The sequence below is a fragment of the Solanum tuberosum genome, unplaced genomic scaffold, assembly GCF_000226075.1.
Source record: "Solanum tuberosum cultivar DM 1-3 516 R44 unplaced genomic scaffold, SolTub_3.0 scf00185, whole genome shotgun sequence".
Classification (NCBI taxonomy): domain Eukaryota; kingdom Viridiplantae; phylum Streptophyta; class Magnoliopsida; order Solanales; family Solanaceae; genus Solanum; species Solanum tuberosum.
The window spans coordinates 621,012-637,178 of record NW_006239122.1 but is presented as its reverse complement, the minus strand read 5'-3'; the positions used below and the strand labels follow the sequence as shown (position 1 = coordinate 637,178).

The window sequence follows — 16,167 nt, the reverse complement described above, 5'->3', positions numbered from 1 at the left end:
TTTGTAAATATTTTATTTTGTATTAAGATCCAAAGTTACAATTATATTGTTATAGTTTTTCAAATTCGAAGTTAACAATTTACTTTGTAAATATTTTGTTTTGTATTCAGTTTGCCTCTAGCCTTTAATCTTATTAATTTAGCATAATGAACGTTGATATTTCAAAAGAAATATTTTGTAAATTTTACCATCTTTTCAAAAATTCCTATTCATTTAACATTTTTTAAGTTTAGCTTATCACACAGGTAAGTGAAAAAATATTTGATCTCTTTTTCAAATACCGTATAGTTGTAAAAAATTGAAAAAACCGAAAAACAAAAAAAACCCGAAAGAACCGACTAAAGCTGAAACCGAAAAAAACCAAACTTTATGTGGTTTGATTTGGTTTTTAAATTTAATAAACCAACATAATTGGTTTAGATTTTTTTTTAATGAAAAACCAAACCAAACCGACTCATGTATAGGCAGAACATCTCCCACTATAAATATGGTTCTATACTAAGGGTAAAAAATTACCCATATAGTTACATTGCTACAGTAAATTTATTGAACAAGTTTAAGAGAAATTTTATACATTTTTTCATATAAATTCGACATCTCATATATATAACCTAACCCAAAAATGGCAAATCAATCAAAAATATCATCAACTATTTATGATTTATTTAAATATCACATAGTTTGATTTTACAATATTATTCGGTGCACCCATTCATCGAAAAAAAACATTTACTTAATTCGAAAATTTGAACACCTCAGCAAAAAAATTAGCTACACCACATGGACATGTTACGCCACGCACGTCAATAAAAAAAATGGTTGCACCTCTGGCAATGAATATACACACATTGTTGACTAAAGTTGTCAATTAATTTGAGCCATATAATCGTTCTCCGGCAACGGCCTAATCGCGTAATCGTTCTCCGACGAAGATCTGGACGGAGCTTCCTCTCCCATTGGCACTTCAGTAAGTAATGGTACAATTATTGCTGCTGAATCTTCCAAAAATACCGGTCTTGTTTCAACTAATATACAATTTTGCGCGAACACAAATAATACTCCCAAAAATGCGAAACCTAAAAAACCCAATGAAATAGTCCAGACCTCAGACGTGATTATTCGATGATCATTTCCATCATCAGCAGAAGGAGCGGGGCTAGGAGCAACATTCACTTCAGCAACAATAGCGAAATGTCCTTGTTTTCTTGTTGAACATATATTACCATTCGTCACATTACTAAACTCGATGGAATTATTCGAGTCAAAATAAACACATTTGAGCAAAGACTCCTCTGACTCTGACTCAGGCGTTACATCACTGAACTTGATGTCTACAGGATTTTCTAATGGATGGATTTGCAATTGTGATTTATTTTTAGCACACATATCCATCGCATCATAAGTCAAAATACCCAAAATTGGTGTTTGATAAATGTAACCAATAGGTAAAGGATAATAAAAAGACGACCAATTACCAAGATTTTGATAGACAAGAACGATTCTTGTTACATAAGGCTCTACAGTGATTCCAGTTGGGATAAGAAATTCATGATAATAACCATATCCTCTCCATTTTAAGCTATCTCTTCGAAGCATCAACGCCGATATTTTAATCCCAGACAAGTTAGAAGGAACAGTTCCTTCATAAGCAGTACCTGTTTTTGTTTTTGGCCATGATAATGCCTTGAAAGCATATTCTTGAATTAAAGAATCGAGAGAACTTTTTGTTGAAAATTCCGAATTAATTGATTCAGATCCAATCGCAACACAAATAAGAAACCAAAAAATTGTGTATATATAAACAATTACTGAATGCATTATGAAATTGGGACAATTTTTATGGTTGATTTATGGAAACTAGAAAAAAAGAGATGACAATTGGAATAGAATTTTTGGTATGCAGAAAAAAAGTGGGGAACAAGTAATTAAAGCTATAGTTTTTATTAAAAATTAAGTCAACTATTAATCATGTTAGGGTGTATGAATTAATTCCTTATTTGTTTATTACAGCTAGGTAACCGAAAATGTCCTATGTACAGATCATCTAGGCTCAGGCAATATAAATATTAAATTAAAATATAATATTCAATTTCATGTAACTTTTATGGTAGTTGTTTAATCTAAACCAGCTTTAGTTTTAACATTAATATAATATACAAGTAAAAGTGGACGAAAGAAAATATTTTCTTTTGTGATAATAATCAACTTATGCATAGATTTGTACATATTGACGCCATAGATTTTTTAATTATAAATATTGTTGTTGCTCATAATAATACAACAATATTTATTAACTGTTAATATTTAATCATAAATATTATTCTATTTATTCATATTTATGTTATGATATTCAATTGATCACATAGCTTAAAAATGAAAAGAGAAATCGTTGAAATTTGTGGAATAAATCATAAATATTTATGTGTCTGTGAATAATTTTATTATTAGTTTAAAAAAAGGGAAAATTACCTAACTAGACATTCTTTGCTACCATATATATAAATATATACTTAATCTACCTCTAGTTTAAAATAAAAGATAAATTACTTAAATACACACCATTATTTACCATATTTCTCTCCTTCAATCTCTCCCTATTTTTCACTCACACAATCAAATCAGTTATCTTATTCATCCTAATTTGAATTTCAAAAGGTTTATCTCTCCAGTCAATCAATTTCAAATCTGAAAATAGGTAGTCTCATCTTCTTCAATTTGCTATTTTGCGGTTTTTTTTCCATCGATTTTATCGGATACATATGGATGCTCCTTCATTTAGTATTGGGATTACCCAAATTGTTACACCTAACACTAATCGAATCTTTGATTCTGATGATCTCAAATGAGTCGATAACAAATCTAAAAGGTTGCATGATCCTTTAACAATAACAAATCAAAGTTCAGAGAAGGCAAAAGCGAAAAAAGGATGTACCTGCATCATCGAAAGAAAATGTTGAAAAAACACCAACGAAATGTTGGGTTTTGGACCTTTTTCCCTTCCTATGTGGATAAATAAAAGTCCAAAGGTTTTGGGTCTTTCTTCCTTTCCTTTGTGGATAAATTTAGCCCAAATTTGACTAGCCCACTTTTTCCCATAAGCCCAATATTATGGTGCATATGTAAGACTTTCTTTTAGGTCTTATTAGAGATATATCACAAGAGTTTGAGAGCAGCCATATAGAGAGAAAAGTGAGAAAGTGCAGATTTTCGCATAAGCCCTATCAACCAATTTCAAATGCACAAGCCCTAGCAGCCAATTTCAAATCGTGATTCCCGCTTCGTTTCTTGTCTGATTAAGTTGATTTTTGGACAGCTTGTTCCTTTCAACTTAATATTTGATTGGGAACTGAGAGAAGGTGATTTAGAGTCTTGTAGTTCCAGATTTTTGCTCGTGAACAGTAACTGCGGGTTTGGTGTTTTTGCTTCTTTTATTTCTCTAGTTTTTGGTGCTATCTTGTAGTTGTATTGCTCATTGTTTGACACTTTGTTGGTGGACATTTTGGAGAACACTTTTGTAACTCTTATTGATTTTATTGGAGCTTTGGCCTTGTGATTTTTACTCTTCACACTAAAGAGGTTTTCCACGTTAAAATTGGCGTCTCGTGTGTTGATTTATTTTTCTTGCTTAGTTGATTAGTTTGCTGCCCAAACAGTGTTTATTCTTGCAATATTTTGTCTTCTCTTGATTCAAATAGAAGGGAAAGTTTTGACTTGAGTTTTCTTTCGCTATCGCCCTATCGTGCACATTTATTTTGTGCTTGCCTTTCCCAACAAAGTGGTATCAGAGCATTGGTTGTTGTTGATTATCTATTTGAATGATGGAGTCAAATATGAGCATAATGGTTTGTTTGAATGGTTGTAATTATCATACTTGGAAAGGCAAGATGAAAGATTTTCTATTTGTCAAAAAATGCATCTACCTGTGTTTGCTTCTAAAAAACCCAAGTCTATGAATGATGAGGATTGGGAATTTGAGCATTTACATGTTTGTGGCTATATCAGACAATGGGTTGAAGATAATGTGAGAAATCGCATTATTAATGAGACAGATGCTAGAAGCTTATGTGATAAGCTTGAGACACTTTATGCTTCGAAGACTGGCAACAATAAATTGTTTCTGTTGAAGCAATTGATGAACATCAGGTATAAAGAGGGCACTCCTATTTCTGATCATATTAATGATTTTCAGGGTGTTCTTGACCAGCTATCCGAAATGGGTGTAAAATTCGATGAAAAATTCAGGGGTTATGGCTTCTTAATACTCTGCCAGACTCTTTTGAAACTCTTCGAGTTTCTTTGAATAATTCTGCTCCTAGTGGTGTTGTGACCATGAAATATGCTAAGAGTGGTGTCTTGAATGAAAAGATGAGAAGAAGATCTCAAGGCTCATCTTCTTCTACTTCACACTCCGATGTTTTGAAGCAAGTTTAGAGGTCACAATGACAGAGATAAAAGTAGAGGAAAGTCAAAGTCTAGATTCAACAATGTTAAATGTGACTATTGCCACAAGAATGGGTATATCAAGAAATATTATTTCAGGTACAAGAGATATGAAATAACAAAATAAAGAAGGTGATAATGAAAATCGTGTTGTTGTTGTTACTAACGATAACCTTCTTGTTTCTTGTGATGAAAATGTTGTTAATCTTGTTTGCGATGAGTCTAGCTGGTTTGTGGATTCTAGTGCTACTTCTCATGTCAAGCCCAAGAAGAAATTATTTTCTTCTTATACCCTAAGTAATTTTGGGATGTTGAAAATGGGTAATAATCATGAGGTTGCGGTTCTTGGTATTGAGACTGTTTGTTTGGAAAGTAATAATGGTTCCAAACTAGTTCTCAATAATGTCAAGCATACTTCAGATGTCCGCTTGAATTTGATTTCTGTTGGATACCTTGTTGATGAGGGTTATGTTAATACTCTTGGTGCTGGCCAGTGGAAGCTTACTAGAGGTTCAATGGTTGTAGCCCGTGGTGACAAGTTGTCTAACTTGTATGTTTTTCAGGGCTCCATTCTCAGAGGCTCAGTAAATGTGGTGGAGAATGATACTTCATCATGTTATGACATAGAAGACTGAGTTATATGAGCGAGAAGGGGATGTACAATTTGGCTAAGAAGAATTTGCTTTCTGGAGTGAAACAAGCAAAGTTAAACAAATGTATTCATTGCTTAGCCGGTAAACAGAAAAAAGTTTCTTTTCAAAGGCATCCACCTTCAAGAAAGTTTGATTTGCTGGAGTTGGTACATTCTGATTTGTGTGGTCCTTTCAAAGTAAAGTGTGTGGTGCACTTTACTCTGTCACTTTTATTGATGATCATTCGCGCAAATTCTAGGTATTCTCTTTGAAGTCCAAGGATCAGGTACTTGATGTGTTCAAGAATTTTCAGGCCTTGGTTGAGAGACAGACAAAGAAGAAATTAAAATGCATCCGTTCTGATAATGGTGGTGAGTATATTGGTCCTTTTGATAGATATTGCAAAGAACAGGGTATTCGGCATCAGAAAACTCCTCCAAAGACTCCTCGACTAAATGGTTTAGCGGAGAGGATGAGTAGAACTCTTGTTGAGAGGGTTAGATGTATGCTTTCAGATGCTAAGCTGCCAGATTTGTTTTGGGCAGAAGCACTTAACACTGCTGTTTATGTTATCAAGTTATCTCCTACTGTTGCTTTGAATGATGATGTTCTTGACAGAGTTTGGTCTGGTAAGAATGTTTCTTATGATCATCTTAAAGTTTTTGGGTCTTTCTTCCTTTCCTTTGTGGATAAATTTAGCCCAAATTTGACTAGCCCACTTTTTCCCATAAGCCCAATATTATGGTGCATATGTAAGACTTTCTTTTAGGTCTTATTAGAGATATATCACAAGAGTTTGAGAGCAGCCATATAGAGAGAAAAGTGAGAAAGTGCAGATTTTCGCATAAGCCCTATCAACCAATTTCAAATCGCGATTCCCGCTTCGTTTCTTATCCGATTGAGCTGATTTTTGGACGGCTTGTTCCTTTCAACTTAATATTTGATTGGGAACTGAGAGAAGGTGATTTGGAGTCTTGTAGTTCCAGATTTTTGCTCGTGAACAGTAGCTGCGGGTTTGGTGTTTTTGCTTCTTTTATTTCTCTAGTTTTTGGTGCTATCTTGTAGTTGTATTGCTCATTGTTTGACACTTTGTTGGTGTCCATTTTGGAGAATACTTTTGTACTCTTGTTGATTTTAGTGGAGCTTTGGCCTTATGGTTTTTACTCTTCACACCGAAGAAATTTTTCACGTTAAAATTGGTGTCTCGTGTGTTGATTTATTTTTCTTGCTTAGTTGATTAGTTTGCTGCCCAAACAGTGTTTATTCTTGCATTATTTGGTCTTCTCTTGGTTCAAATAGATGGAAAAGTTTTGACGTGGTTTTCTTCTGCTATTGCCCTATCGTGCACATTTATTTTGTGCTTGCCTTTCCCAACAAAGTGGTATCAGAGCATTGATTGTTGTTAATTATCTATTTGAATAATGGAGTCAAATATGAGCATGATGGTTTGTTTGAATGGTAGTAATTATCAAACTTGGAAAGACAAGATGAAAGATCTTCTATTTGTCAAGAAAATGCATCTACCTGTGTTTGCTTCTAATAAACCTGAATCTATGAATGATGAGGATTGAGAATTTGAGCATTTATAGGTTTGTGGCTATATCAGACAATGGGTTGAAGATAATGTGAGAAATAACATTGTTAATGAGACACATGCTAGAAGCTAAAATCATCCTTGAAGTATAACCCAAACTTAAGATGCATCCTTATGATATAAATGTGAACAAAAAATATCCTTTAACTATCCTAAACTTAGCAATAATCATCCTTTGTTTAACTTCTGTTAAAAAACTAAATGCTGAAATAATAACATGTCAAGCAGGTGACTTCCCCCAAAATCTCCATACTCTATCGTCTTCATCCTTATACCTGGACTTTCTTTTATGCTTTCAAGTAGAAAAATAATGTGCTCCAATTGAAAGAGATGGACTTTATGAAAGGTTAGGATGCTAGTTTTTATTTTTGTTGTTTTTATGGTTTCGAAAGAACTATTATATTTGTTAAGCACAAGTAGCAATAACCATGACCAAGATCAGCTATGGCAATGTTCAATGTACCTTACCTATTTGATAAAATGTCGGAAAGGAATTGAAGGTATATTGCATATGAATTTTCAGGTCTCATGACCTTCTAAAGTAAATTTAGCTACTTCAAAGTTGCGATGAGTTATTTTCAATAGACTATTTCTGAAAATTGAACACTGATGCATTGTAGAATGTTACGCTTAACAAACCATTTTTGAAAATCGAACATTGATGCATTGCATTGCATAATGTGATGCACCAAATCCAATTAAAGGATGTAAATTTGAGTTTATCACGAAAATTGTTGTAGTAAAAGATGAGAATGAGAAAATTGTTGGTTTAAATATATCGTCAACATGATAGGGTACTTGAGAGATAGCAGAATGGGGATATAAGCCTCTTCAGCTTCTTTATATTTATAGCAAAAATCGAGTGACCTGTTTGTATTCTTTAATATTCTTTTCTTTATGAGTTTTATAACGGCAACTAAGAATATCTTCTCCGTTTTTAATTGTAGGAATCAAGATTATGATTATTTCAACCGGAAAGAAAAAGAGCCTAACGTCAATCCAATTTATGAGATCCACTTCCATGAAAAAAGATTGGTCTCAAAGCACAAATTGAAGATCGTTACACAAAAGAAAAGCAACAGGAGAAGAAGTTAATGTCATGGTTACACAAGAGCAACAAGAATTCTTGCAATTGGAAAGAGAGAAGATGAGAAAGTGAAGTCATAGTGAAGTAGTCATTTATTTGTATTAGTCTCGCTTTGAATTTCTAGTATTAAACGTATCTAAGTTTGTTAAGTGCAATAAAAAAGTACTATGAGTTGCCTAAGAGTATTTATTTTTTCTTCATTTTTCCACCTTGAGCATATTAACACTTCAAACAGATAATAAGCCAGCAAAAATGCTGGTAAATCAGCAGAAAAACAGCACCAGAACTAGCAGAAAATACACCAAAAAAAAACATCAAAGCACCTGAAAAATAGTAAAAAGAAACTGGTAAAACAATACAAAAAAAACTAGTAAACTATTATAAAAAACCAGTAAAAACAACATCAAACCAGCTAAAAACAGCAATGCAGCAGAAAAAAACAGCAAAATATTGATAAAGCCGTAGAAAAACAACAAAAAACAGTAAAACAAGACCAAATTAGCTTAAAACAGCAATACAACAGTGAAACTGGTTAACTAGTAGTAAAAAACAAAAAAAAAATTATATTGACAAACCAATAGTAAATAGAAAAAAATCAATAGGAAAAATCAGTAAATTCTTTTGGGCAAAACATAAGAAAAACTGCAAAAAACAACATACGCAATGCACTTAAACACATATAAGGAAAACAATACTTAGAGAGAGAAAAAAGTCAGATGCCACGTGTTTTTTTTATATCAGTTGTTAGTTTTTTTTTTAACAAAAGTTAACTGAAGGATGGTTATTGCTAAGTTTAGGATAGATAAACGATGTTTTTTGTTCACATTTATACCATAAGGATATATCTTGAGTTTGGGTTATACTTTAGGGATGATTTTAGCCCAAAACTCTCTTTCCCAACAAGAAAAGGGGTAGAAAAATTGCTCCTGCCATTTCTCAACCTACACTACCCAAGGTATGCATTTAGTATCTACTTCTTTGTTTTAATTTTTTTTCTTCCCCTGTTGTTAGTTGCTTTAAATTTGATACATTATTGTTTAAGATATAGTATCATATTGTTATATGTATTTTTTTTTAAATATCCCCCTTTTACACATAAACCCTTAATTGGGAGGATAAGATTGGAAATGGGTAATCATATCAAGGAAAATCCTTATATTAGATCATTTGAAGTGTTTAAATCAAAGTTTGAGGAAAAAAGGAGTCTTAAAACAAAAGCTCAAGATGATGGGTTCATTGTATCGGAATATTTCAAACAATCATGTACATGGTGTGACTTTGAACAAGCATATATCTCGATATATAAGGAGTTAGGGGTTGAACTACTTTTTCAAATACAAAATATTTGAGTCTAATTTCCATTAAAATTAATCGCTCATTCATCCGATTTTAGAGTAAAAGGTCATGCGTGTTTTACTACAAATATATGTATGTCCCTAAAAATGGTACTTATATTACTTTTTTATGATGTTGTTATATAGATAAAGGTCATCATAAACTATATGATGCATGTAAATGAAATGTTCTTATACTAAATATTTTCTCATGCTGAAGTTCTAAGTCTATAAAGGTCCATAGTACTCTTTTCAAGTCAGTAACATTTCACATGACTGTATGTGTCTACAATTGAAATTCTTAGAAGTTACGTGATATATTTGTTACATAAGTAAAGAAAGTAATTTTTCATAGTTTAGTCATACATATGTATATAGATCACATAGATATACGATTCTTTAGCTAAAGAAAGTAATTGATCATGATTAAATCATGAGTTATATGATTCATGACTTAATTATTACATGTCTTTACATGGAAGATTAGATTGCAACCTACTCTGCAATGTGAGATGAATATCTATAGCATACTGTTTATCCATGACTTAATTATTACATGTTTATGTATGAATCAATGTATATTTATATATCTAGATATCTATTCCGCTACTTATGAATTTATAACCACAATATGAAATATAGGATACTCCCTCCGTCTATCTTTACTTGTCCACTATATAATTTTGAGATGTCTAACAATATTTCTCCCGTTTATAAAACTAATGAACAATTTATTGTTTTGTGCCTATCCTATGCCTTTGCTATTAATACTCCCTCCATCCACTATTGTTTGTCATGATAAGATCATGCACAACCCTCAAGAAAAATTTAATATATATAAGATGCAATTTGACTAATATAATCCTACTATCAATCATTATGAAAATTGGTCTTCATTAATGAACTATTAAATGTATAAAGAATAAATCAATCGAAAGTATTTCTTGTAACTTTAAAATGGTTTGTACTTTTTGAAAACTGTAAAAATAACTTTTTTCGCATTAAAGTAGTCTTGTAACTTTAAAATGATAGTACTTTTTGAAACCAGTAGTTATGTAATTATTAAGGACATAATTGGAAAGAGGTTACTAATTGTTTCTTGATTATTTAAATTGACAATTAATTTTGAACATCTATTTTTAGTATACCTGATAAATAATAGTGGATGGAGGAAGTATTATTTATTATTTTTCAACATTCAGATGACTTGTATTTAATAAAGACAATTTGATAAAATTACCTCAATCATAATCTCAATATAACAAAGAGTCGTGCAAACAAATAACTTTAATGAAGAGTCAAATGTTTGTTAATTAATTAATTTGGGCTCACAAAAATTAAGACAACCGACGAATTCGGACAAGACTGGGTGTCGGTGGCCAAAATTTGGATATATCTAAACACAACATAACATGTCTAGTCTCTAATCACCGACTAATTATTTACACATTAGCAATTAATTATGATTAATTGTTTACATTTCACCTAGTTTATCCACCTAACCATAGAACTAGTATTTCGTGTTACTCGTTCTATCTCGTTAGCTGCATATTTATTAGACCATACGATATCTTCTTCGTTTATTTTTATTTGTTTGTTATATTAAAACAAAATTTTTTTATATGTTTATTTTTTTTATTCAGCTTAAAAAATTAAGATATTATTTATTACTTAGTTTCTAAATTATTCTTATTATTGATTGTAGTTATTATCTCAATACATTTTTTGAAATATTGAATTTATTATATTCAAAGAGTGATATAATAATATTTTTTTATTTTCTGCTTCTTAAGGGATATATAAAGTTAACCATAAACAAATAAAGATGTACGAAGGAGGACTTATAATTTTAAAAAAGTAAAAGAAAATTGCCTATTATTTTTCAATTTCTTTTGATACTCTAATAAATATGGGGCAAATTAATATGATAAAAGAAAGAGAAACTTTTACGTACATCAAATTAAAAATTGTTAATTGTATGCTATAGCAAACTTTATAAAATTGCAGTCCGTAGCAAAATTTTAGTTTGCTACGGATGTGTCTTTCTGTATATTCGCTAGTCAGTCTTTTTTTTTAATACATTTTGATTGTTTTAAAAAATAAATAAAAAGGCGCGTTAATTTAATTTGTGTATGTAATTGTTTATATATAAATGTATATGCAGAATGTGTATATAAACGTTTATATGAGTATATAATGGGAATATGTATATATGTGAATAACTGAAGTTGCTAGAATTTGTATAAATATATGTTCTGTTTGTTGTTGAAATTCTTAATCGTATAAATGTATATGTATATATAACTTATTTTTTTATACATAAATTTTGAAAATGGCTTCATTAGCTATTTTGGTTATGCATTCCAGTAGATGGGACAATGACAATTGTTACGTTGATTATACAATTGAGGAGGTGATTTTTAAAGAAAGTTCATCGTATAAGGAGTTGTATAATGTTATTGCAATGCAACTCGGTGTTGATACAAATGTGATTTGTATGTTTAAAGGAACATTATACAATAACTACTAATATTATACATTTATACAACCACAATTGTATAAACAAACAGTAGAAGACATGAATCAACACAAAAAATATAAAAATAATGATTATACAGTCCAATGACCCACATGATTATACAATCCAAATGTCCAATGACCCACATAATTATACAATCCAATAACCCACAAACAACAACTTCAGTTTTATCATTGTGATCAGTATAAACGTCAGTTTTATCTTTCCTTTTTTTACTTGACCCAGAAATAAGTGTATAAGTGTGAGCAAATGTGTATGTTTAAAGGAACATTATACAATAACTACTAATATTATACATTTATAGAACCACAATTGTATAAGCAAACAGTATAAGACATGAATCAACACAAAAAATGTAAAAATAATGATTATACAGTAAATGATTGAAAAAAATAAGTTATATATACATATACATTTAAATTGAAAAAAATTAACAAAAATTAATAGAATGAGATGAGTTTTGGCGGTACCTGAAATTTTTAAAGTAATGTTTCTCTTTTGAAAACGAGACGAGGACGTGGACGTGCTGGAGAAATTTGTAATTTGTAATTGTATTTGGGGAGAAGATTTGGGAGAATTTGAAGGAAATAGGAGAAGAGATTGTATAAAGAAGGGAAAGGAAAAACGTCTGTTTTATTTTTTTAATAAATTATACAAATCGGTGGGGCCCTATAATAGCAAAGTGACCGAGATTTTGCTTATTAAAGGAAATAACTAAAACAGTAGTTAGTGCATTTAATTAACATTATTAGTTTGCCATTCTGTACAATTATCTCTAAAATAAATTGTAGTTAATCAAAAAGTCATTTATATGGTTTTAAATGAAATTATTACCATTTTCCCGCCCTATAATAATACGATCAGATTTTTTTTACGGAAAAGGGTCAAAATTGCCCTTAAACTATGTGAAATAGACCACTTATACCCTCCATTACATTTTGGGATCAAAAATACCCCCGCCGTTATCCTAGGAGACCACAAATACCCTCAAGAGTTAACACCCCAAATTATTAGTGATGTGGCAAGCCACATGGGACTAATCCCTCCACCTAAGCATTGCCAACTAAGATTCACTACAAAAGAATTTGACCTTTAGCGGCGACAATAGTCGCCACAAAAGCCCAGAAATCGTCACTAAAGTTTTTAACATTAAATTCTAAATTTTTGTGTTTTTTTTCTTCATTGTTTTAAAAATCAAAAATGATATCGATTAAGTAGGAGTTTTAAGACACTGTATGTTTTTATTTTTATGTCATATGTAAATGTATAACATGTACAATGATGCATTATATAGTAGGAGATTTGAATCGAGAAGTAATTTTGATGATTTTTCGTAATAATATTGGCTATTTTTAATATTGATATTGCAAAGTTATTTATTTTAGAAAATTAGGTTGCAATCGAAAATTAATTATCATATTTTTTTGGTTGAAAAAATAGGTTTTACTAGCGAATGGTTGTTGGAGCCTTAGTCGCCACTAAAAATTACTAATAACCTTTAGTAACAATATTTTGGGATTTTGTGGCAACTTTGTCGCCACTAAAGGTCAAATTCTTTTGTAGTGAATCTTAGTTGGCAATGCTTAGGTGGAGGGATTAGTCCCATGTGGCTTGCCACATCACTAATAATTTGGGGTGTTAACTCTTGCGGGTATTTGTGGTCTCCTAGGATAACAGCGGGGGTATTTTTGATCCCAAAATGTAATGGAGGGTATAAGTGATCTATTTCACATAGTTTAGGGGCAATTTTGATCCTTTTCCGTTTTTTTTATATCTTGTATAGTATACTTGCGCAGCCACGTGTCATTTGCAGATTTGCTTTTCCTCCTAAGCAAACTGATGATTCGTCTAAATTAAATACGAAAAAAATCATTGCCGTCACTAGTTGTCAATATAGGCCGGTCCAGCCTATACATGCTTTGAAACTTTACGGATCAAGCCAAGCTAATCCATTATTTTGGCGGGCCAAAAAACAATCAGCCCAACTCATAATTATGCGGGTTACAGGCCGTGTAAGTCCACTTTTTCAAAAGAATATATTTCTTATAATTTAATTAAATTATAATTTTAAAATTTTAACATAACTATCGACACAATAATATTACATGATGTTTACTATTTGTTAATCAAGTATCAAATCCATAAACAAAATAATCTTAATAGTGCTTATTAAGTAATTTGACTTCAAGTAAAATTTGATTGGATAACTTAAATATGAAATTATTGTCATTTTATATAATTTTTTTGGCTACAATAGTACAGGAACATATTTTTTTTATGTATATGATATTTACTTGCATGGTTTAAGACTTTAAAGATTGGACTCCTTTGTTACAGATGAAAGTTTAAAAACTCTAAGAAGTAATAAAAAATCAAATGGCGAATTAGCTACCACAACTATAGAAATATTATATAAATACGAAGTAGCTATAAGAAATGAATTTAGTAGTATGACAACAGAAGTAGAAGAACAAAATAAAGAAAAAATCATAAACCGAAATCTAATGACAAAATTAGCAATATGTAATATGTGTTATATAGATGGAATATACATGTGCATTTAGAGAATATTATTATAAAGGAACATATAACATAGAAGATTCACGGATAAGGTTAATCCACATTGCTCAAGCCCTATAGGTAAACGGACTTATCCTAATTGGGCTAAAAATAATCTTTCTAAATGAGCTCTAAATTTTTTAGCCCAGTCTTATAAAAATACGAATTGGACCAAGCTGACCTAATGAACTTAGCCCTTATTGACGGCTCTAATCAACACCAGAAAGAACACGATAACAGCTTAAAAAAACCATCATTTCTCTGTACTCCTTTGTTTTCTATAGACATATTGAATATTATAAATATAAAATCTTCACCTGTTATAAAATAATATATTGTGGATGTCCACTACATCAAGAAGTTACTCCATTACTTCCCTCCATTATGAAGATAACCATAACCTCCATAACCTCCACCTTTATAACCTTTATTCTTGTAATCTTTCACTTCCATAACCTCCCCATTATATTCATGTTAATGTCATGTTTATGACTAATCTTTTGTATGCCTCTATGTTACACTATAAATAGAGGCATAAGGGTTCATATTGTATACACTTAAAGATTTGGTGAACACTTGAAAGAAAGAAAGTTATCTTATATTGTTTCTCTTATATTATATTCTTCTTATCTTCATCTTTATATTATTCTTTTGTTCTTAAGTTTTACAACACATTATCAAATTTACTTCAATTTTATGTTACTATTCTTTTTTATTACTGTAAGTACTAAAAAGGAAGTCATTTCTACCGCGTAACATTCTTTCTTTTCCATTTCTAAGCTTTCTTTTCATTCTTCATTATTATTAATGTGCTCATTCATTTGAAACTCTTTTTCCTAAAAAGAAGTTATTTTTTAGGTTCTTTTTTGTTTGTTTTTCTTTTGCCACAATTATTCATTTTATATTGTATTTTGGTGCAGATTTTTTTCTTTTGTTAGGAAATTAAGTAGAATTTTTCCTTACTTGTGAGAAGTATTTGTCCAAATTCAAGCTTGATAATGATTGGATTATCATTATTGGTTACTTTTGCACCTCTTTATTTTTATTTATCTAAACATCTACATGTTGAGTTATTAATTTATTATTTGTACTAACAAAGTTTGTTTTGTGGTTATTTTAAAATGGTTAGTAAATTATGTTAATCTTCAAATAATATTGAGAAGGAATGTTAAAAGGTTTTAATTTATTTTAACTTGAGACTTTTATATGATTCCAACATGTTTTTCTAATTAATTGATTTTGTTCATTTTTCTTATGCTTTAAGTCAAATTCAGATTATATTTATGGTTTTCGATAAAAAAAAATTTTGTAACATATTTGGTTTATCAAGACATTGATTGAGGGTAAGACGGTGAATTCAAGTTTCACCGCACCAAGTGGGTAAGACATTGAGTTAAAGTTTTGGTGCACCATGATAATAATAAGTTGGGTTCAAGTCCCATTGATTTATGATCAAAGACATCTTTTTTATGGGTAAGACGTTGGGTTCATGTCCCAACATAATATAATGATGATGTAATGATGACTGAGCAAATTGATATGCTCTTGATAAAAGTCATGAAATCCGCCCAATTGATTTGCTCCATTCTCTTATGTGAATGTGGTGGCAATGCATAATATGTCTAAAAAATGACAAGTGATTGAATGTATGAATATGGGTGTGGTAAAATGTTAATGGTCATCAGTGTGGTAATTAAAAGGAAGAACATTATGGGTTCTTAAGATGTTCCTTCAAATGTAAAGATAATTTTGTCCATTAAAGTGGTATAAAAGGTTATTGGACACATTGTTTCTTAAGATGGTCCTTCAAATGTGAACGTTATTGTTAAAGGTAATTTTTATCCATCAAAGTGGTATGAGAAGTTATTGGGCACATTGTTGTTGGTGCAACCCAATTTGAAAAGTTTTGTAAATCCTTCATCAAAATAAAGGAATACAAAGTGGTAGTACAATTGATACATTTGACCTCTTAAAGTGATGTT

The 16,167-nt window shown here is 30.6% G+C and overlaps 1 protein-coding gene across 1 annotated transcript; it reads right to left on the bottom strand.

Annotated features, from left to right (window-relative positions):
- Nucleotides 1-704: 704 nt before the first annotated feature.
- On the bottom strand, nucleotides 705-1,865 carry LOC102596917 (uncharacterized). The gene has a single exon (XM_006355314.2). It carries the CDS (start codon nucleotides 1,816-1,818, stop codon nucleotides 865-867), a length of 954 nt encoding a protein of 317 aa, XP_006355376.1. The 5' UTR covers nucleotides 1,819-1,865; the 3' UTR covers nucleotides 705-864.
- Nucleotides 1,866-16,167: the final 14,302 nt, after the last annotated feature.

What these genes read in the sequence shown, in the direction of transcription:
- LOC102596917 (XM_006355314.2), bottom strand. Translation starts at nt 1,818, where the DNA reads ATGCATTCAGTAATTGTTTATATATACACAATTTTTTGGTTTCTTATT.